The 23,117-nt window shown below is 41.9% G+C and overlaps 1 protein-coding gene across 5 annotated transcripts in view; it reads right to left on the reverse strand.

Annotated features, from left to right (window-relative positions):
• The window catches only part of iqsec1b (IQ motif and Sec7 domain ArfGEF 1b), a 214,754-nt gene that overhangs the window by 60,398 nt on the left and 131,239 nt on the right, over positions 1-23,117 (reverse strand). Inside the window, exon 1 of one of the 5 annotated variants that reach the window (XM_053653642.1) lies at positions 3,643-5,276. The exons of the other annotated variants lie outside the window; for them this stretch is intronic. Within the exon in view, the coding sequence (XP_053509617.1) occupies positions 3,643-3,689 (47 nt within the window). The 5' untranslated portion in view covers positions 3,690-5,276. Of the gene's footprint in view, positions 1-3,642; positions 5,277-23,117 lie in introns of those variants that run through there. 5 annotated transcript variants of the gene reach the window in all.

Consider the following 23,117-nt stretch of genomic DNA (forward strand, 5'->3'; position numbering starts at 1 on the left):
CATCATGTCTGAAGCATTTAGTGGTGAGTAAATGAAATGTCCATGTAGTTGGTGATGAAGATGATGAGGCTGCAACTTTCTACATGTAAAGATGAATTCATGGGTTAACATATGCTTCATGTTTGCTATCATCATCATTATCAAGATGGCAGACAGACACACTCGTACCCTTCTCTCCTTCCTCTGTGTACCAGAAGGAGTCACATTAAAATCCAACACACATTTCGCACTAAGTTGTTTTCCATAACAAGAACTGACAATTGGTACAAATATGATCTAAAATTTTTAGAAAAAAAAAACAAAACAATCAATATACCCTACAAGGACACAACAAAGGACTACTGGTCTCACGCCACTCCTCCAGGATGAGCCAACATTATGTCATCAATATTAGATGAGTACTGACCAGTGAAGGGTAAAATGAATAAAACATGGAGACCCAGATAGAGAAGTACGTACTGTCCAGGTGAATCTAGCCCTGAACTGACGCCTGTACACTCCCTCAGAATTGAGACTGGTAGAACGCTCTGAAGCCATGCTGAGAAACACCACACCGAACACTGTACTTTAACTATACGGCGATAAAGCTTCCCGTCCCAGCATTATGCAAAATCCTAATGATGACAAATCCATTTCATTATATTGTATTATACAATTACAACCCGGTTTAATAAAATGCACCAACAATAATATAGTGTGATATGAGACAAGACAGAGCTTAAACAGGTCTGAAACATCATAAACATGAAAAAGATTAACGGTGATGAAACGCTTATGACTCGCACTACATTTTAGTCAGAAGTGATTTCAATGGAATACGAGCCCTGGAACAGCAGCGATGGCGTAAATCCATTAATTCAGTCAAAAATCATTTCATCAGTTTAGACAACAGATAAATGTGCTTTTGATATTCTAATTTAGGAATGAGAAAACTATGAAGATACAAATGCAGAACTATTCATTACCAGACTGCAACATTTTAACTGATATTCCTGTTAATGCACCACCACACAATGGAACATACACTGAAATAAGATCCAGTTATACCGTGTAAATGGAGACTCTGCTCTGAAATATTAATAGTGGCTAATTACAATACTGGCACTGTGGACCAAAAATAAACAAAGAAATAAATAAATAAATCAAGGGACTGAAACATTATCATTTTTTTTTCTTGTAAAGAAAAGGCAGATACGTGGAAAATAACCAACATTAGGAACAACAACAAACTTGATGGGGCAAAAATAGACATCGTTTAAAGTGAAAGCTGGAAGGAAGTGCTTAAACGGGTCTCAAGCCTAAAGAACGGCCAGAACTAAGAAAGTAAGTAAATCTTTCCATAGACTATGAGAAATAAATGCTCATATAATTGGATGCAAATGACTTGATATGTCTTTAAAAAAAAAAAAAAAAGTTACACTTCTGTGTAACCTTACCCAAAATGACATAGTGGCTCCCCTAGGGACAGTGAATTGGCCTGAATGAGTTACTCACCATCCATGGAATCACTTGTTCATCTGGATGAGTCCTCTTCTCCACGCATGCACATTTCCATGGATTTAGCCAGGCCTGTCAGAAATTCCAGTTTCTTCCCAGGGCAATGTTTTAACGCTGTAGTCGAAGTGAGCAAAGAACCAAAAAGGTATTCTGGTCTGGAGTCCTTAAATCTAAGCACAACAGGAGTCCTGTCTACACACAACACTGATGTACAGCTCAAGAAACCAAGACGACCAACCTGTACAGGGTCCAATACACAGGTCACAACTAGAAGTCCAGGCAATGATCTTCACCAGCATCAAAAAAGGTTGTTTAAGTGACAAACACGAGGGTCATGAATGGTGCCAGACAGGCAGTGGAAACGCAGTATATCTGGAAGATCGATGAAGTCCCACAATAAAACGGCAGCTCCCTGTTCAAGGGGTGGGAAAGAAAGAAAGACGCAAGCTGAACCAGGACAGACAGGGTATGTCCAGGTTGAAGTGAAGCCTACACACAGTAAATTAATCATACCGTGCACTCAAACAACCTGCTCCTTTCAGTGGCTGGATCAGGTTGCCTGGCCTCTACTCTTACATGGCTGATTTTTTCCTCAAGAATTTAGAATATTCAGAGGCCAAAGCTTGTGAAAAACCATTTATTTTAGCGATGGTCAATGACTGCTTCATGCCAAAAGTCAGCAGGCTTTTAAAAAGGTGTACACGTTTAATACAAATACCTCCAGTGAAGCAAGGATGCTATTCGCAGCAGTTGGCTTGGTTTCAACCCCAGAGGATCAAAACAACCTTGTGGTCCTTATGAAGTAAGAAAGAGTGTAAACTCTCACAAAAGTCAATGGCAAAAAGGCATTGAGGTAGAGCAGGAAAAACACTGAGCTGTACCTAGATGCGAGAATAAAGAACAGACATTAGTAATGACTCAAGCTATTAGAAATGCCAGCGGTGCGGACTTCCTGTGGCATGCTGCTGAAAGTGGACGGCTTCCTGTTAAACATCGGCCAGTCCAGATAAACGTTTGCTAGGCCACAAATGCGCATTTCACGACCACATCCTTGTCCATGTACTAAACCACAGGCTACTTGCTTCAGCCAGAGTGTCCAGTAGCACTGACGGAGTGAAAGAATTTTAACCAGGTATTCAAAACCACTATATAAACGCACCATGTGCAGTTCTCCTGAGAATGTGTTTCCATTAGACGCTGCTAAAGGAAAACGAGGAACTCCAAATTTAATACGAGAGGAAAACTAGCATAAGGAGGCCGGGTGTCTGCGGATGGAACTGGGATGGAAATTCTCCCAAAGCGATCAGTTATCCAAAAACGTACACGTGCCAGATGCAGACGCAATGCAACGAGTACAGAACGAATAGAAAGAAGAGCTGAAGCTGAAAAACAGAGCGAAGGCTGTGGTTGCTCAAATACTAGGCAGAAAATTATACAGCTTAGAATTTCGCGAGTGGTGACTGACTAGTTTGTGTGCAGTCTAGTGGATTGACTCAAAGCCCCTTGCCACTAATTTTAGCCTTGTCTACTGGAAGTGGCCAGAAGTACTCTACTATTGATCTCACGACTCCACTCTTACGCGGATATGTGGAAATGTGTCCAGGTTCGCAAGTCTATTAATCAAAATCAGCTTCGTTACTAAATAAGTGAGTCGCAACACATTGTTTATCGGAATGGATGAATTCATGTGTTTCTTCACACACAAACCGTGTAGCTCTTTGAACTTCGTAACTCTTGAGAATGGAAAATTCGGGGTGTGTAATACTGTACGTTCAGAAATGTAATGGCGGTACAAACATCCACAATTTCATTCTGACTCTTAAAACATACGTCTCTGTTCCTCCTACAAAGCCACAGACCCTAGACCAGTTTACAAAAACAGTAATATCATGCAATAAAATTACAGATGCTTTAACCTGTAGTAGCAATAGCAAATTACCCACAATGCCAACAAGACAGAACCAAAGTTAAAAAAAAACAACACACCTTACTATTTAGCTAAAGTACCCTGCCTTTAATTTTCTAGATCACTCTGAACCAGAACATTCTGTTAGGTATGACTGAGAGAACAGGTGTCAGTGAGCATGGCAGTGTTCCTCCCTCAGGAGAAAAAGACCCCCACGTCAATCTGATACAGTCTCTTACCTTATTGTTCGAACAGAAAGGCAGTACTTCCACATCAGATTCAACATGGCCAGGTCATCCTTCACCTGGTTGCTCCAGATAGATTCCCCCCCCCGCCCCGCAAAAAATGTTTCCTTTAATCCAAAAGCAAAACAAGAACATGAAAGCTAGAAACACCGAACTGGCATCTGGAAAATCCGTGCCTTCCACGTCTTTCTTCACTTGACCACGAACAGTGTTTGATGCTTGAGAGCTCAAGGAGAGAGAGGGAGGGAGAGAGAGAGAGATGAAGAACTCAAACAAGTTCCAGTTACTTCTGTTGTTTCTGGTGTGTCCAATCCGTTCATTTTGTAGCCAAACCAAAACGTTCCCTTCTGGGAGGTTGCTAGGCAGGGCTTTTAGATTACCAAGTAAGGCTAGCAGTTAAGCAAAACTCAGACACGCCATGCCTTACTTCTCTAAAGTCAGATACGATATGGAATGTTCTATCTCCTAATTTAACGCCTTTCCTCTAGATAGTCATCACTTTTTCCAGCTCTACAGTCAGCTTCTCTCATCTGTTGGAAGAAACTCCGTTCCCTTTGTGTCTGGTGTATGTGAGAAAGACTGACGCTACGTCTGACATATCTTCTCGAGGAAGATCGGGCCAATCCTGTTCTGACCAGTGTTCATACTCCGAGATGACACACTGCGCGACTTAATCAATCTTAATAAAGTAAACGGTGTCGTAATGGAATACAGAGTGGAGTGTGATTTGTGGTCAGGAGTCGCTCTGAAAAATGCCTTTAAAGACCACTCCTGTTAAGGAGAGTATGAGGTCATCATTCAGGGCTGTGAGTGAATAAAGCTTGGCAAAAACAAACAAAAGAAAAAAACAACAACTGGAAATGGGTCATTCTCAAACTGTAAATTAAAACCACACAGGCATTTTCCAGGAAGCTTGAGGAGACCACGGAGAGAAGGCAGTATAGCAGAGGGAAAGCAAAATGCGGATTCGGTGCTTAGAAGAAGGAATACAAAAAAAAAAAAAAGCCCTGCAAAGAAAATTAAAGCGCAGGAATGTCTAAAAGAAATAAAGCAAGTGTATGAGGAGGAGAGTAATATTAGAGAGAATATGTGACCCAGGGAAAGCAATATCAGACACTGCTTTAGGGGGAATGTTTCTTCACTATTGGGGTTTTGCTATTGGAACCATGTTACCACCAGCACCCTCACCCCCCGTGATGCCTTTATTTGATTCATCATGTCGCTTTTGTAGAAGAATAGGTAGCTTGAGGCTACATCCGGAAACTATACACCCTAAAGAAACAGAAAGAGCACAGGGTTGTGTTTCATGAGACAAACACATTTCAGCACAGAATCTGTTCCCCAGAGTCCACCCCAGCACTGCATGTCTCTGTAGATCTGGATCTATACTATACACCCAGGACTGAAGGTAAACTGCTCTCTCGCTCTCTCGCTCGCTCTCTCACACACACAATCTGACAAAGCATTTAGGCTGTTACACTTCTGTAAAATATTCACCAAATTTAACACTCTTGTGATCATTTGACATGTTTGACAGCTTTTTCAGTGACAAGTGATGTGCTGAGACAAACTGCTAAAGTGTGCCCAACCTCCTCCATCTGAGTGAGTCTGACACCAACACCCTCCACTACTTCCTCTCATTAGCACGTGTGCACACACACACAGAGAGAGCAAGCGAGAGAGAGAGAGAGAGAGAGAGCGAGAGCGTGAAAGAGAGAGAGAGCGAGAGAGAGCGAGAGAGAGCGAGAGAGAGACAGCGCGCGAGTGAGCGAGAGAGAGTTTTTCTGTTTCATAAGCCTTCATATGTTTGGCAGCCGTAGACAATTTGGGGGAAATATTGCTCATGACCACAAAGACCCTGCCAACATATTTTCCCCTGATGTCTCTCACACATTTGCGGACAGTTTTGATAAACTTCAACATTTTTGCAAACTGTAGGACTGCACCGTTTCTGTTTCGAATAGCGGTCTTAAGACTGATTAAAAATCTCTCAAAATGCAAAGACGCTCGACGTGAACTTCATTACAGCCGAGGTTTCCTTCCACTGTCCCAAAACATGCCAGTAGATACACTGACTACACTAAAACTGCCCTAAAGTGTGAATGAGTGAGTAAATGTATGTGTGCAGAGGGTTCTGCAATGGACTGGCATCCCATCCAGAGTGTACTCCCATCTAACGCTCAGTGTTCCTGGGATTTGTTCCAGAACTACTGCGACCCTGACCAGGATGAAGCAGTTAATACAGATAGTAATGAATGGTTCATTGTGTATGGAAGTACAGATGATAACAAGAAAAGCCTCACAGGTTTTCTTGGGTATGTGTAATTCATACATACCCCGACCGACCACTTTATTAGGAACACCCCGACACCTGCTTCAATAACGTGCCAGCAGAACGATACATAAAAGCAGATACAGGTCAAGAGCTTCAGTTAAAAAGCATCTCAATATGCAGAACATGTCAAACCTTGAGGCAGATGGACTACAACAGGAGACGTCCGCATTCGGTTGTACTCCTGTCAGCCAAGGACAGGCATCTAAGGCTACAGTGGGCGAAGGCTCACTGAAACTGGACAGTTGAAGATTTTAAAGACGTCAGGTAGGGTCCGGATTTAATATCAACAGCTCGAATCCATTCCATGGAACCAACCCGGATTGTGCCAGCAGTTCTACTGCCGGTGGTGTAATCGTGTGGAGATTACCATTTTCTTGGCACACATTTGGTGCTTTAATACCGATTGAGCGTCGCTTGATTGCCACAGCCTACTTGAATATTTTGAACTGAACTTGTTCTAATTTTTTATTTCAGCTCAATACTAATAAAATTAATATTACAAAAGGACTGTATTTTAAACTGGTGACCACGGCACTTTTCTTTGAATAAACTTGTCTCATGATCAGTGTAGACAGAGGACGGTGAAAGGAAAGGAAAGGAAAGGAGGCGCGTGTTTCTCAGTGAACGCAGAACTGAAGTGCTCTCGAACGCCACAGTTTTCTCTCTATGCTCTCTTCACTCAACCACAAAGAATGATCTCGTATTATATTTCACGGGACACGCACACAGAGAAATAACATTTTTGTGGCATCAACAGCACTTTGCATAGCTTAAAGTAACAGTAGATGATCGTTTCAGATTTCTCGATCACCATGCTATATACCTTTACTGGTATACACGTATACCCTTAACAGTGAAACAGTGACAGGCCAAGGCAAAACAGGACCGAGCAGATTCTTTACATACAGACTATTAATTACACCGCAGTCCGTTTAAGAGAACAATGATGAACTATTAAACATCTGGTGTGATTAGCTACAGACTACCAGTTTGATCTTATGCTTGATCAGTCAGCAGTTTCAGCCCACATAGTGCTTCAAAATCAAAGTAATTAACACTTTCACAAATTTTGCTGATTTAGTTTCTATTCCTCCTCAGCAAAAATTGCCCGTGGTGGAAAAAGTACTATACTGTGTTCTGTAGTATAACCTCCCTCTCTCTCTCTCTCTCTCTCTCTCTCTCTCTGTGGGATTCAGTTCTCTAACTTCAGAAGGACAGTAGCTGAGATTGTCCGAGACTGCTTAACTAGCTCGGTGTTAACGAGCTGCTGTATACGTTTCCATTGGTTGTGCTTGTGTGTATCCCAGACTCTCTGTGAAACTCACGTGTGTGAAATGGATCAGAACTGGTACTTGACTTTTAAGATCAGCTCCTCTCATCTAGACGCCCGATGATCAATGTATAGGAATAAACATTCGTAGGTAATGATGTACAACCAAACGTACATAAAATACATGAAAACTGTACTTAATCGTCTGAAAGCCAGTGAATTGTGTTGAGTTACCGGAGTGGAGTAAAAGAAGGACATCAAGCGCTTCAAGAGCTCATGTGTTTGGAATGGCATCAAGTGATTCAGCAATCTAAAAGACATATCGGTTTCTTAGCAACCTTGATGGAGTGACGCCTCTGCGACCTGCTAAAGTGGGTCTTTCCTTCCCTTATTACAGACAGTCCCACCAACCTATTCGTCAGACTACTAGATGGGTGCATCCAGTTGCTTTGAACACCACCGTTATTTGCCCGGAAGTAATGGAACATCTCAAAGCTCGTCAAAGTTTGTAGTTCAGACTCGGTATACGGGAATTTTCCTGTCTGAGTCACAACCTGACTCAAAACAAAGTGTAAACCAGGCTTGTGGAAACTCACAATATAATCTAGCCTATGCGCTGCCACAATGTCCAGTGACATCTACTTGGACTATCGGACATTACCAGTCCCACCAACATTTCCATGTTTTGCATAGGAGTGTAATTTAAGCTTTGAGTTATGGCTCAAAAATACATCAAAAGAGCAGTCTTTTTCTTATTAGGAAAAGGGACATAAACCATTCAACATACGGATTAGGAAAACTTCCCATAAGTTTTGCATAAGTGTTTTGAACTAGAGTAGTGTCCTCAGTTTGTGTCAAGGTAAATGCTATTAATCCATCCATCCATCTTCTATTCCGCTTATCCTTTTCAGGGTCACGGGGAACCTGGAGTCTATCCCAGGGAGCATGGGGCACAAGGCGGGGTACACCCTGGACAGGGTGCCAATCCATCGCAGGACACAATCACATACACACTCACACACACATTCATACACTACGGACACTTTGGACACGCCAATCAGCCTACCATGCATGTCTTTGGACTGGGGGAGGAAACCGGAGTACCCGGAGGAAACCCCCGCAGCACGGGGAGAACATGCACACTCCGCACACACAGGGCCACGGTGGGAATCGAACCCCCGACCCTGGAGGTGCGAGATATATTTGACACATTGACTACATTTATTAGGGATGTCATCGAAAAATTTAGGCAACACTTTGGCCGAAAGAGAAGAAAGGACAAGAATTTTGAAGATAGTTCTTGTTGTATCTGATCAAACTCCAACTAACCGTAACCCTTAACCACCAAATCCTAATCTACACAATGCTGTATAATACGACACAACACATTAAACACACGAATCCTGCCTGAAACACACCGAGTTGTCACTAGACTTTTAGCTCCCACCCAGGTAGGAGAAGCTGTATCAGGACCGACTCCAGCCCGTGTACTTTTTATTCTGCATTCAGGGGTACTTGGATAACGTTAACAGTGATGATAAAGTGATAAAATACGCTGTTTTTTGTTAGTTTTTTGCGCTCTCCTTCACCACTCAAACACTTTGAGCACAGCCGAACAACAGAGAAAACAAATGTTGGCCATGTTGACAAATTCTTTGTCTAAAGGATCACCAACTGGTGATATTATTAAGAGTGGAAAAGGTGAAAATGCTCGTTTCATGTCTTTCACGTCACGTTCTGGATGATTACATCGTTAGTTCATTGATTTTTTTTTTTTAAGTGTTAAATCACAAGCAGGAAAAATACCCGTAATATTCAAGCTAGAATTCAGCTCAGATCCCCCAATTACACATGTGCCATAAGGACGGGGGAAGGAGAACTCTTCCGTGCCAGTGCCTGCAGGTTTTATACAGATCCACAGCTGAGATGAGATGTCATCACCACCAGTGGGAGTTCTTCCACATCTTTGATAAAAATCCAGGGTCAACTCTACCTTCCTGAGATCTCAGCTGAAAGATTCCCCCCGGCACTTTCTATGCTATAATGAGAAAGAAAGATGACTACCCCCAGGGCAGTGACGAGTATGTAATTCAGACCTATCCAAAGGAGTGATATTTTAAATAAGAGTTTTGCAAATTTGGTTTTATAATACCCCTGAAGTACACAAAAGGGTTATAACTAAGATGGTGTATTTTCTCCACTGACGCACATACACCTTCATTAACTCCCCAGCTAATTAGTAAGCACTTAATGAATTGAATAAGCAGTTCTGGGAAACAAAGCCTTACAACACACTATATAATGATACTCGAGGATAATTTGGTGATTTTTCCACGGTCAAGAACAGACTTTGCTGTGTGTCTTTTAAGATTATTACTGGTCACATGATATGAGATGATCAATAAGATTTTGACTTGGCACGGTGGCTTAGTGGTTATTGCCTCGCACTTCAGGGTTGGGGGTTCGCCTCCGCCCTGCCCTGTGTGGAGTTTGTATGTTCTCCCCGTGATTAGGGGGTTTCCTCCGGGTACTCCAGATTCCTCCCTCAGTCCAAAGACATGCGTTGTAGGTTGACTGGAATTTCCAAATTGACTGTAGTGTGCGTATGATTGTGCCCTGCGTTGAGTTGGCACCCTGCCCAGGGTCCCCCGCCTTGTGCCCCAAGTCCCCTGGGATAGACTCCAGGCTCCCCCGGCTCTGTGTAGGATAAGCAATACAGAAAATGGATGGACGGCTGGATGACATCATTTGGTGATCCAGGACGGAAAAATGGAAACATTCTTGAAAGTGAGCTTTGAGTAATAAGGATACTTATTCCGTCCACTAGCATGCTCTGTTTATGTTTCACCATTGCAGGGGTCCTGTGAGTTTTGTGTAATTCGATGCTGTCCTCCTGTTGGTTGCTTTTTGATGAGTGTGATAAAATTTATGACACCGTCATTAACTGATAACTGATGAGTGTCAGAGCATTAAAGCAGAGCAAAAAATGATTACGTGGAGAAAAAGCTTTCAGAAGACAACAAGCAATCAAAAAGAGTCAAAGCATTTGAAATATCTACTGAATACATACTGTATCCATCCACACATGCTCACAACCAGACCACACACACGTCAAGCTAGGGCCAAGATAGAAGCACAGAACACAAATAAGCAGGGGTGTAAATGCTCATCAGGTCAGAGGAGCACAATGGAGCCCTCATATTAAGTTACCCTAACCTGCTGTCTCCTCAGCTGCTAACCCCCCACTCTCACTGTTTCCCATTCACTAGCTCTGCTTGATGATTTGCGATCAATATCTGGGTTATCATTGCCATGGCTGCAAAAAGGAAAGAGCACTGACACAGTAAACAATATTCCAGGTCATTTAAAATACTCAATCATACTGCTTGAAAGGAATACAGATGCTGAGTGAAATTAAGTGCCTTTTAGGCAAAAAAAGGAAAAAGAAAAAAAAAAGAGAGAGTATTTTCATAAAACATCTATGCTGAAATAAGAGTTAGTTCAGTTGTGTCCCAAATGACACACGATACACTTATACTGCGCACTATACACTTGTACCGCGCACTATACACTTGTACTGTGCACTACACATGTACCGCGCACTATACACTTTTACCGCACACTATACACTTGTACTGTACACTATACACTTGTACCGTGCACTATACACTTATACTCTGCACTATACACTTATACCGTGCACTATACACTTGTACTGTGCACTATACACTTTTACCGCGCACTATACACTTGTACTGTACACTATACACTTGTACTCTGCACTATACACTTATACCGTGCACTATACACTTATACCGTGCACTATACACTTGTACTGTGCACTATACACTTTTACCGCGCACTATACACTTTTACCGTGCACTATACACTTGTACTGTGCACTATACACTTGTACCGTGCACTATACACTTATACTGTGCACTATACACTTATACTGTACACTATACACTTGTACTGTGCACTATACACTTTTACCGCGCACTATACACTTGTACTGTACACTATACACTTATAATGTGCACTATACACTTATACTATGCACTATACACTTGTACTGTACACTATACACTTATACTGTGCACTATACACTTATACCGCGCAATATACACTTGTACCACGCACTATACACTTATACTGTACACTATACACTTATACTGTGCACTATACACTTTTACCGCGCACTATACACTTGTACTGTACACTATACACTTATAATGTGCACTATACACTTATACTATGCACTATACACTTGTACTGTACACTATACACTTATACTGTGCACTATACACTTATACCGCGCAATATACACTTGTACCACGCACTATACACTTATACTGTACACTATACACTTATACTGTGCACTATACACTTTTACCGCGCACTATACACTTGTACTGTGCACTATACACTTATAATGTGCACTATACACTTATACTATGCACTATACACTTATACCGCGCAATATACACTTGTACCACGCACTATACACTTATACTGTACACTATACACTTATACTGTGCACTATACACTTTTACCGCGCACTATACACTTGTACTGTGCACTATACACTTATAATGTGCACTATACACTTATACTGTGCACTATACACTTATACCGCGCAATATACACTTGTACCACGCACTATACACTTATACTGTACACTATACACTTATACTGTGCACTATACACTTTTACCGCGCACTATACACTTGTACTGTGCACTATACACTTATAATGTGCACTATACACTTATACTGTGCACTATACACTTTTACCACGCACTATACACTTGTACTGTACACTATACACTTGTACTGTGCACTATACACTTATACCGCGCAATATACACTTGTACTGTACACTATACACTTATACCGTGCACTATACACTTGTACCACGCACGATACACTCTGCTGTCTAGTGTATGAATTTTAGAAGGGTAGTATCGTCTCAAACGGCACACTCTCTGTATTGTACTAACAGGAAGTACATGCTGTTTCCCAGTTGAGGGCAAATTACGTCAAACACACCGAAGGCGATGGTGCCAGCATTAGCGAAACAGACAAACAGATCAAAATGAATTGGTACATTTTACTGTTTATGGTAATGTTTCATTTTATGCCCAACAAGATCTCAGTCACGGAGGCGCAATCGTCTCCGCAGGTGAATTTTGCTCGCACAATTTAAAATCAACACAGTGAGTGGTGGTTGAGGATATGGCTGCTGGCGATGTAAACATTTCTTTTTTTCGTTCAGCATCTGAGCCTGTTATAGCCCCTCCCCATCCGCTATGTAAGGAAAGCTGCGACCGTTGAGTACAAGTGGCCATCATTCCATGAGTGCATCATCCTGGAACTTAAAGTGCACTTTGTTTTTTGGGGGGATTTTCATTGTGAACACACTAAATCACACTATTTATACTACACAATGGCATAGAGTAGTGCATAAGTGTGCGATTTGGGACGCACCTTTAGTGTTTAAATCAAAATGAAAGCCCCCTTACCTTTTGTAGAAGCCACTGAGGGGCTGCAGGCACAAGAACTGCCAGTAATCCAAGCACAACGCTTTAAACTTTAACATGGTCTTTAAAGGAGACAGCAAAAAAATAAACACTTTAGCAACTCAGCTGATCCTCGAGTCCAGTGCTGAGCTATCCACATGGTTCAACACTGCTGAATCGGTTTAACACTCATCTCAGCACCTGACCAGAAGGTACATAAGGAAGAAGCATCTCCTGAAACCCACAGAGATTCAGCATGGACAGAATAACATGCCATAAACACTGTCGCCCATCATGTCTCTTCCACTGTGCAATGAAGATACCACACATGTTAAGAGACATACACAAAGGCCAGCTGTGGATTGTTTCTCACTCCTCCATGGAACAGACATGCTCTGTGTGAACGACTGAACCGTAAGCTAAAGAAGATTTCCTCCCCCCATAGATCTCATCCGGTACGTCTCTTGCTTTTTCTCTCTCTTCCTGCTCGATGGACAAACAGAAGAAAAAGCTTTCTTCTCTCTGTCTTTTCCTCGCCTTTCTTCCCAGAGATCTTTGGGCTTCTCTTATTGTCCCCCAGAGCAGATGAGAGCAGCTAGGCTCACAAACCCCCCACTGGCCGGGCTCGGATTAATTATCCCGTATCTGATGGTGCACACCCTTCAGCAGCCATGTGGACAGTGAGTGGAGATAATCAGAAGAAGCACATGGTGCTCAGTGAGGACGCTCTCCTACCCCAGCCAAGGCCTCCCTCAAAAATGCTGATGCTGGTTGCCAGGCAACGGAATCCTGACGCTAAAATACTAAACCGAAGGCTGATGATAAGGTTGCCGATTGGTCAACGACTAGGAGGGAGGGGTGTCCCACTGAGGACTGGCTTTTTGTCTAGAAACCACTGTGTGCTGTGTGATTTATTTTTCTATTAAATCAGTCACACCAAAATATCATACATAGTAGTGGAAAGCAAAAAAAAAAATAAATTCAAGGCTCTGTACTAGAGACTGGGATATTTCCTAAAAGCCCATTAAAACGTCATTCAGTATAATGATATAGAAAGATATTTTCCTATACTGTATACTACATTATTTGGACTTTGTATTAAAATCACTACGATCTATACACACTTATTTTACAATCTCCTTATTATATTGTAATTGTAAGTTTGAAAACCTTTAGAAATGCGACTTTTCCCCCCCATTTTTTAGCAATTTTAACACTTTCTTACATCTTTAAGTAAAAAAAAAAAAAAAAACGTTTATTTTAAAAACACAAACCTTCCTTGGAACACGTGTGTGTGCGTGTGTGTGTGTGGACACTGGTCACTACGCGAAGGTAAATTTATTCTAGCCGAGTTAAAATGTCTCTGCTCCCTCTCACGCTCTTACATTCACAATCTGCCACTTCGAGGAGCAAACACACGCATGCACATTCAAGCACAGTCTGTCTCTCTCACTGACACATGCAAGCATGCGCACACACACACACACGCACGCACGCACGCACGCACGCACGCACGCACGCACGCACGCACGCACAGAGACAGTGTCTGAGTGTTGGCTGTTGGAAAAGCAGAGTGTTTTTGTGTAAGTGGACAGTGAGAAATGTGCTCATTCTCACTGCCAAGTAAAGAAATACAATCGGGATGCTACGGTTCCCACAGACTCAACAAAAGCACCATCACGAAAACTCTCCAAATCATCACAACGCATGTGATTAATAATCAGTGTTCAAAATCCTGACATTTTGCGAGTCTAAAATTTACCCGAATGTCCAAATTTATTTTCTCCGGCCACGACATTCTGTCCCGTTACTGTCAGGATCGATATTTACACATGATCTATAGGCAGAAGGGCGCTTTAACTCGAACCCTGCTCCATAACAAGCACTTAATTCACTCAAACAACAAAGCCCGATTCATTCCACAAACAGAACGCGCACGGTTAGTTCACTCAGTCTTTCTGCAATTTATAGCCGGGGAGTGTTTCCATTCTGTGGTCCTTTAACATGTTTAGAGCCCATAAATGTGTAAGCATACGGAGTGGCCACACATGTTCCTGGTTCGTTAATGGGGCCCTGCAAACAGCTCTTTTGTCTGTGGGGCAGTTAAAGGGGGGCATCTTGGCAAGAGGGGGCAGGGGAATGAAGCAGGGAACACACGCTGCTGCTAAACGAGGACACATCCATCATCCAGCTGGCTGAGGCGAGTCAGAACGGAGATGTTTAGAATACAGAATCACAAGGGTTTTTTTTACCCAGGGCGCGTCTAAAACCCAGATAAATGTGTTCAATGAGAGTTTATAAAAGAAATGAATATACTGAATCGGAATGAGAGAAGACGCAGGCACAGACAAAAGGAGTTATGAAGAAATGTCTTAGTGTATCTGTGTGCTGAATATCCAGCCGGAACACTGAAAAACAGAGAAAACAAAGACAACTAGTATTTACTTAAAATGCAAGCCTCATTTATCTTCTAAACAACAAAGCCAAGCAAAAGTTGTAGAACAAAGCTAAGGAGAGCCACTAAGGCCTTTCAAGTGTTCAGCCATCAGAGCCACTTGTACACCAGGTGTTAAGTCTTAGGGCACAGCTGGGTTACGGATCCCAGTGAATGAGCTCCAACGCCAATAACTACTAATGGCCTCATTCAGCACCTGGGGAAGGACACAACACGACACACACACACACACACACACACACCTAGAGGCTTTTCCTTCAACCTTCACTGCCTTTCGAATCGATCCCTTCAACTCATGATTCCAGCGCATCGTAACTTGAATGTCTCTCATGGGAAATCGGATCCTATTTGAATTTCATAAAGACCCATTAATTAAAGGGCATATATTGAATGCATGAGTTAATTGGGCGATTTTTATCACCATTTACTCAACCCTGGAAGATGAAAAGCAAAAGTCTAAAACCTTAAAAAAAAAGATTACTTTTCAATCCTCACTTCCTACACTCAAAATCTCAGATCATGGAACAGTCAGATTATCGGCGCCCGGACCGAAGAATGACAGAGCATCAAAACGTAGGCAATTACACCGTAAAGCTGGTTATCATTCGCATGTAGAGATGTATTCAGAAATATGGAGATGATATGAGCTCATGAATGTTTAGAACTCTGTTCAAAGGCGGTTTTATGAGGTCTCGCACTGGGAATCATAGGAGTAAATGCCTCCAGGTGTAGAAACGGGCCAAAGTAAACTCCAAGTTGGACTACGACCTTATATTAAGTGCATGACACTGATGAAATCTCCACTACTAGCTACCATGCTATCAGACTGATTTGTTCATGATGCTACAAATCTTTTCATCGATTTGCAAAGTCGTGCCATTGCTAACGCTGTGATGTAGCGAGGAGGGACAGAACATTTACGGGACACACACGCCCTGCTATTGAAATATATTTCTATTTCTTGGCCAGCTTTTTCTACAGTATATTTTTGCATATTACATTTTAAAATATAATCAAGCCTAAAAAAAAATATCCAAGGACAATTTCAGATTGAGATTATGAGCTGTGAAAACAATGCTAGAAATAACTACACACAAAAATGACTATAGAAATACTGCTTACACACCATATATAGCAAACCTGTTTACTTAAATATGAAAGTTTTCTTCAAAGACTTGTAGATCTCGAACATGTGGAATACAGAATAGAGTGAATAAAACATATAGGGCTCCGGAACAAAGACTTCGTTAGACGGAAATATGAGTCTCCCATGGGATATAACCGCACATGCTTATTACATTTTCTTTCTTTTGTTCCATGAACAAAGGGATTGCTGTGTAAACGAGACAGAAATCATTAATGATCTATATAAACTATGTACTACATTCTCTGTGAAGCACTTTACCAGACCGGCGTTGGTCGTCGGAAATGGTAAGTTAATGCACCAGCATGTGGAGCACGGTGTGGAGGAAGTTCATGTCCACTTCCCCTGTCCAGATATGACCTGATGATAAAAGGTCATGGTGATGTTTTTATTATTTCTCTGGCCTTACGGTGGGAGGGGGCAATACGAGCTAAATGGAGGCAGACATTATTCCAAGCGTGGTGGCCGAGTTTAAAGGCTCTCACAGGGCCACTGCCAGTTCGTTCGAGACAGATGGGCGTGTAATTGGGAGTTATTATCAGGGCACGCGGGCCAGATGGGGTCAGAGCTGGAATGATGAGCACAGACGGTGTGTTCGTGGCCTAAATTTGGGAAGCTGAGCAAAGGCTTTAGGTGTGAAGATATCTCGGGTCTCTGTGTTGCCTCCGATCGAGCTCATTCCCAAATCAATTTGGTTGGCTGGTGATATTTTGATCACATGCTTTAACGAGAGGATAAACAAATCCAGAAGCATATACTCTCTTGAAAGCATGGGAACAAAATTGATTTGGGAATGAGCTCGATACAGAATAGACAAATCCAGAAGAAAGAGAAATTTTCTAAGCTATAAAAGGTGCTTCATATATTAAGATATATAGATTTTTTTTTTTTTTTTAAATGACACCCTGAGGTTTGCTTACTTGTTTTAATTTACAGTGACCCTCTGAACTTAAGGGGTAATAATGAAAACGATAAGGATCAGGATATTCTTAGGTCTCTCATTTAAGCAGGACAAACCCATGTTCTTCAGCTCACATTCGGAACGCAAGCAATCATCTCCTCTGAGGTTCACGTGCGAACAGAGATGGGCGCGATTCTCACACCCGTTTCTGAATTACAACAAGACACTGCTATTTATAATCTCAAACACCGCCAAGTGTATAAACAACGTAATCTCTTAATCTCATTCCGATTATCATGAGTTAACATTATCAACGGTGTTATATTCTATTTGATTATTAGGACTATGTAAACATCACAGCAGTCTTCTGAAATCTGGGCACTTTTTTCTTGTGAATGAATATAATAAAAGGAAAAGAAAAGAAAAAAAAAAAGAAAAACCATACAAATAAGAACTCTAAGCTCTATATACTTACTCTAGGCCTTAAGATATACGAACTCGTACCCTGCACTGTTAATAATGCCAGCTGGACTTCTCCTACGCGTTCTTTAACCGAATGGTGCAGACGATGCTCTTAAATTGCACATATTCAACATCTCTGCACATATTCAGTGTGACAAAAGTCACAGCGCCTTAGAGCCGTGCTCCCTCTAGTGGATCGGAATTAACACCCTTCTTTATTCAAACTCCCTTCGGTCATTTGTATCCTCTTCCAGGAGATATCCGGACATCCAGCTCGGCATCTAAAAGTATCCAGGTCAAGTACTCGTGTTCGTTTTCCAATCACGTAAGAGTACACGTGAAAGTAGGACGTTCTCAGGTTGTACGGTGATCAGTGTTAGGCACAAATGTCATAGGGCTCCTAGTCCTAGTTTGCGAAGGGTGCCAATACTTTAATCTTACTGGACAAAAAGGGGAAAGACAAAAGACCACGAGTTAACTCATTTCTTTCGGGCGTAGAGTGCACTACATTGGTAATGCTTTAAGATTCCTGTAATGAGCATTATTTATTGCGTTAGTTAACATTTACAAACCATGGACTGTAGCATTAATACCCCACAAGCATCATTAACAAAGTAAGAAAAGTACATTGACATTTATTAATTGACGTTTGTTAAAATGCTAACCAAACACATCTGCATTGTACCAATTGTCAAAATATGCCAGATTCATTAGAAAAACAAACTAGCATGTTCCTAAATGTTAATAACCTCCTGAACTCTCCAGATGTAAACATGGGGAACTGACTCCTCAACTTTCCAGTGAACAACCACAAGCAAGTTCTTTAAGGTGCTGGACCACTGATGGTATGAGTAAATTAATTGGTTTATTTGGATTCTTAGTTAAAAAACAAATCAATGCTGAAGCATTCATGTTAACTAGAATGCTAAATAATGTCGGTTTGGGAACCTTAATATAAAAAGCATTACCACTACGTTTATTCTACAACGCCATTAGGTTACAGCCTATATAGAAAAGTATTATATAATGAAGAGGAAGCCACTTGGGATCTGGTAAATCTTTATGTTGATCGCGTGTAGCTTGTAAATCAAGCTAAATGTTAGTGGCAAGAAAACATTATCGTGGGGAAATAAAACTGTAGGATAAAATATTACTACTGCGTTACTACTAAATATTACTGTGCCATCTGGAAGTATCTAGAAAGCTACTCAGACTCATGCCTTATTCCATTACAGAAGGATTCCTTCAGTCAGATCAGTGGGTTTCAACAACTGGAGCAAAACATTTCACGTGCATGATTAAGAACGATGTGCTACAATACACCTGTTCGTGGAAGGTCACAGAGACTGTTAGATCACATACTTAAACAAACAGCATCATGAAGACCAGCAAGCTGTCAAAACATGTCTGAGATAAAGTTCTGGAAAAGTACCAATTAGGAATACAAGCATCAATCAGGGTATTAAACAACGTCCCACATACAAAAAATGGAAAGAATATGGCACCATGCCTAGAGGAGGCCATCTATCTATCTATCTATCCATCCATCCATCCATCCACAGGACAACCACTTCACAAAGCTAGGCATTTTGGAAGAGTGGCAAGCCATTAAAATCCCATTTGGAACCCAATGACATGCTGGAGACTCCAAATCTGAAAAAAAGGATATTTTGGTTGATGACCACTACCCATCACCCTGAGAACACCATCCACACTGTGAAGCATGGTGGGTAGTAGCCCCATATTGAGCGTTATCCATGGCCACTTGGTTGCTTCCCTGACTAATCCCTTCATTATCTGGTCATGGACTTTTTGTGGATGGCCTCCTTTAGGAGTCTCGGTTGTGCTATAATCTATCTATATAGTAGTAGTGGCACGTAGGGGGCTCAATGTTCAATGCAACCCAATATGGCTGCCCACTGCACAAGCACCGGTAGCAACTCATTTAAAAGTACTGGGGGGTTTAGGTCCATTGTAACAAAAACAGGCATTTTGCTTTGAAAAGCACCACTTCGTGTATATATATATATATGAATTTATTCGGGGGAAAATCTTTTTCGATGTCCTCAAGAGCTCACAGCTTTATATGAAGGCAAATGGCGACCCAGTTTCTACAGTTTCATTCTAAACTAGCACGTACTTTTAAATGACGTACAGAACATGAGAATTGTCCTTTCATTTCCTCCTCAACGACACGCATCTGAGACAGAGCGCACCAGCTGCACCTAAACACCCGTGCAGGATAAGCAAACGTTAACGCTTAACATAGAGCGACATTCGAGTGAAAATTTCACATGAGCAGTCATGAAAGAGTGGGCTGAGCCTTTGCTTTGAACCTGTCGTCCGTTGCAGGTGAGCAAAACAAATCCAGGAAAAAAAAAGAAAAGAAAAAAAGAAAGGTGAATGAAATGTCACCAGTCTCCAGCTGCTTCGACTGTTGCTCTATTTACAGTGGAGAGTCATGAGCAAGCAATCAGAGCTGTTCAGAAACAAAATCAGCCATCACGGATTCATTTGGGCTTTTGTGAAGGAGCAAACGCTCCCTCGTTAGTTGTGAGTGAAGTGCTGCTTGTGAGTTCTCTACATCTCTGAGATTAGAACACTTAAGCTAGATCTTTTGCGACTCGTATGAGTCATCGACTGTATTTAAATTCCGAGCATACCAGGTGTTTGGGTAAACGAAGGCTGCCCAGGATGTCCTGTGGACAGACTGCTCACAGATGGTAGCAGTGAGTGAGGTAATGGAAAGTTAAAAAAGGGATTTCTATCTAGATATTTATAACTGCCTTACCTTAAAAGGCTTTGCTGCTAATAAACAGCTGCTTTTTAATTCCATTCCTCCACGCTCCCGAAGGAATTCCTAGAATCGTTATTTTTAGTCCGTTAAAGCTGAATACATGTAAATAAAATGTTTGCACTGCGGCAGAGTGAATTCTGGCATGACCGCTGCTGCATGAAACAACGCATTTGGAGACGCCGTGCAACCCCTCTCAGCTAGTTTAGAGCCGGATCAGCGGTCCATTCCAGCATCGCGGAGCCTAGAGTTGAACATGGCAGAACAAACCGTCCAAATGCTGCTGTAGACACTGCATCCTCCATCCATCATTACGCTAGAAGGAGTTTACACGTGGCACTGTGAGCTCTCAGTTTCAGAATCAACGATTTCAGACGAGCCACCAGTCATAATAGACACAAGATACACAAATGTATTATTTCGCTCATTTACTGAGATTTAGAAAGAAAAACAAAAGAAAAAAAGTCTAAAAAAAGCGCTGAGGCTGGAAATGTAACGTGTGGCTTTTGTACAGCTGCTAAATGAAGTGTGGTTTGACGTATCCAGTACAATCTAAAATAATAATAATCAATCTAAATATAGATCCCGAAACAGTGTTTTGCTTTAACTATGGAAAGGATGACTAACCGACTACGTTTTGTTTTCAATTATTGTCCGACTAGTAAAGCTTCGTAGACGTCCATCCCTTACTATTGCAGACAGCTTTTTGGAATCGTTGTTACTGACTATTCCGTAAAATAAAATAAAGACGACATGGACATTTGCGATGTTAGATTCATCCTCGGTGGTCTTTCGGGCTCCCAAGAACACCACTATGCCACAGTGAATAGAGAGAGCGTATGCAGAGGAAAGAAAATCCTTCGGGATTCAGCCGGACGGTGTGCCGAAGGGGCCTAAAAATGACCGCCGCGTGAACACGAGCTGAACATGCTACGTTACTGTGGGTACATAAATCAAACAGATCTCACACGTAACGTTTTACGACAAAACAATGACAATGGAAAACGTTAGCGCTGCTGCTAACGTTCTTCCTGTCTGCGTCGATATAAAACTAAAGGGTAATTAATATTTAAATGCGGAAAAAAAAGTGAGAACGTATGCTTTTATAGATGAGAGGTGTAGCTTCAGAATTAAAGTATAACTTTATAACTAGCCTCATGCCTGAGAACACCCTTACCCGTGATCAAATCTCTATAATACAATCATGGTTTATTGCTTTATTTGAACCACAATTACATCCGAGAGATTCAAGAAACAGAAAGTAGCACAACACAGCTGATAAGGCACTATTAGATAAACTAGCCAATTTATCATTTATAACACTAATTATGAATTAATTAGGCTTATTGAAATCCTTTAATGTGTTTGCCAACCGTATCTTATCTTACTCACATATACTGCCGCCCAACCAAGTGTTCAACGCATCAAATATTAAAAACAAGTGTTTCAATATTTAATCACCGTTCATTTATGATTATTTGATAGGATCAAGGGCACCTCGACAGAAAGACTTCAAAATGATTTGCCACTGTGGAAATCATGGAAGCAATTTAGACGCATGACTTCTGCACCTCTATGTTCCCATCCTTTTATAGATTCTTGTACATTTACAAATCTCATCTGAATACAAATCTGTGTGTGTGTGTGTGTGTGTGTGTGTGTGGGTGTGTTTTCCAGACATCATTTCATACTGAAGTTAGATTTAATGCTTAAGCAAGCACGCAAGCAACCAACCAACGGTGACCAACACAAAATGTGACAAATGGGTTCAGGACTGCTAGCAGCTACAGTGCCATGGCGATGGAGGAACAACACTGTGGGGCATCCAGCTGAATTGTACTCTGCTTGTTAGTGCACGAGGCTCGGTGCTAACTCGCATTACCATCACCGAGAGTGGCCTCCAATCCCATGTGCTGAGCTCACCTTCTTCCCACAGCATTCACACGCTCCATTCTGAGCTCTCACATGGGTTTGAGAGAGAGAGAGAGAGAGAGAAAAAGAGACTGGTTAGAGAGAGAGAGGGAGTGATTAGTCATGGGCTGCTTTGAAGGAATAATGAGTGATCAGAGTGACCTTGAGGGATGATCACATGACGTACAAGGCAGTCCCAATCCTCCCCTCCCCCAGGATTTAACTCTGAAGGTAGCGTTACATCAAACCAAGAGTTAGAGACGTGAAGACAGTCTGTGCTTCAGAACAGATGACATGAGGCTATGTGGCAGCGACAGCTTAACGCACCATAAACAATTTTCTAGTGGTTAGCACGTTCACCTCACACCTCCAGGGTCGGGGGTTCGATTCCCACCGTGGCCCTGTGTGTGCGGAGTTTGCATGTTCTCCCCGTGCTGCGGGGGTTTCCTCCGGGTACTCCGGTTTCCTCCCCCAGTCCAAAGACATGCACGGTAGGCTGATTGGCGTGTCCAAAGTATCCGTAGTGTATGAATGGGTGTGTGAGTGTGTATGTGAGTGTGCCCTGTGATGGATTGGCACCCTGTCCAGGGTGTACCCCGCCTTGTGCCCCATGCTCCCTGGGATAGACTCCAGGTTCCCCGTGACCCTGAAAAGGATAAAGCGGTACAGAAGATGG

This window comes from Ictalurus furcatus, chromosome 21 (genome assembly GCF_023375685.1).
Source record: "Ictalurus furcatus strain D&B chromosome 21, Billie_1.0, whole genome shotgun sequence".
Classification (NCBI taxonomy): domain Eukaryota; kingdom Metazoa; phylum Chordata; class Actinopteri; order Siluriformes; family Ictaluridae; genus Ictalurus; species Ictalurus furcatus.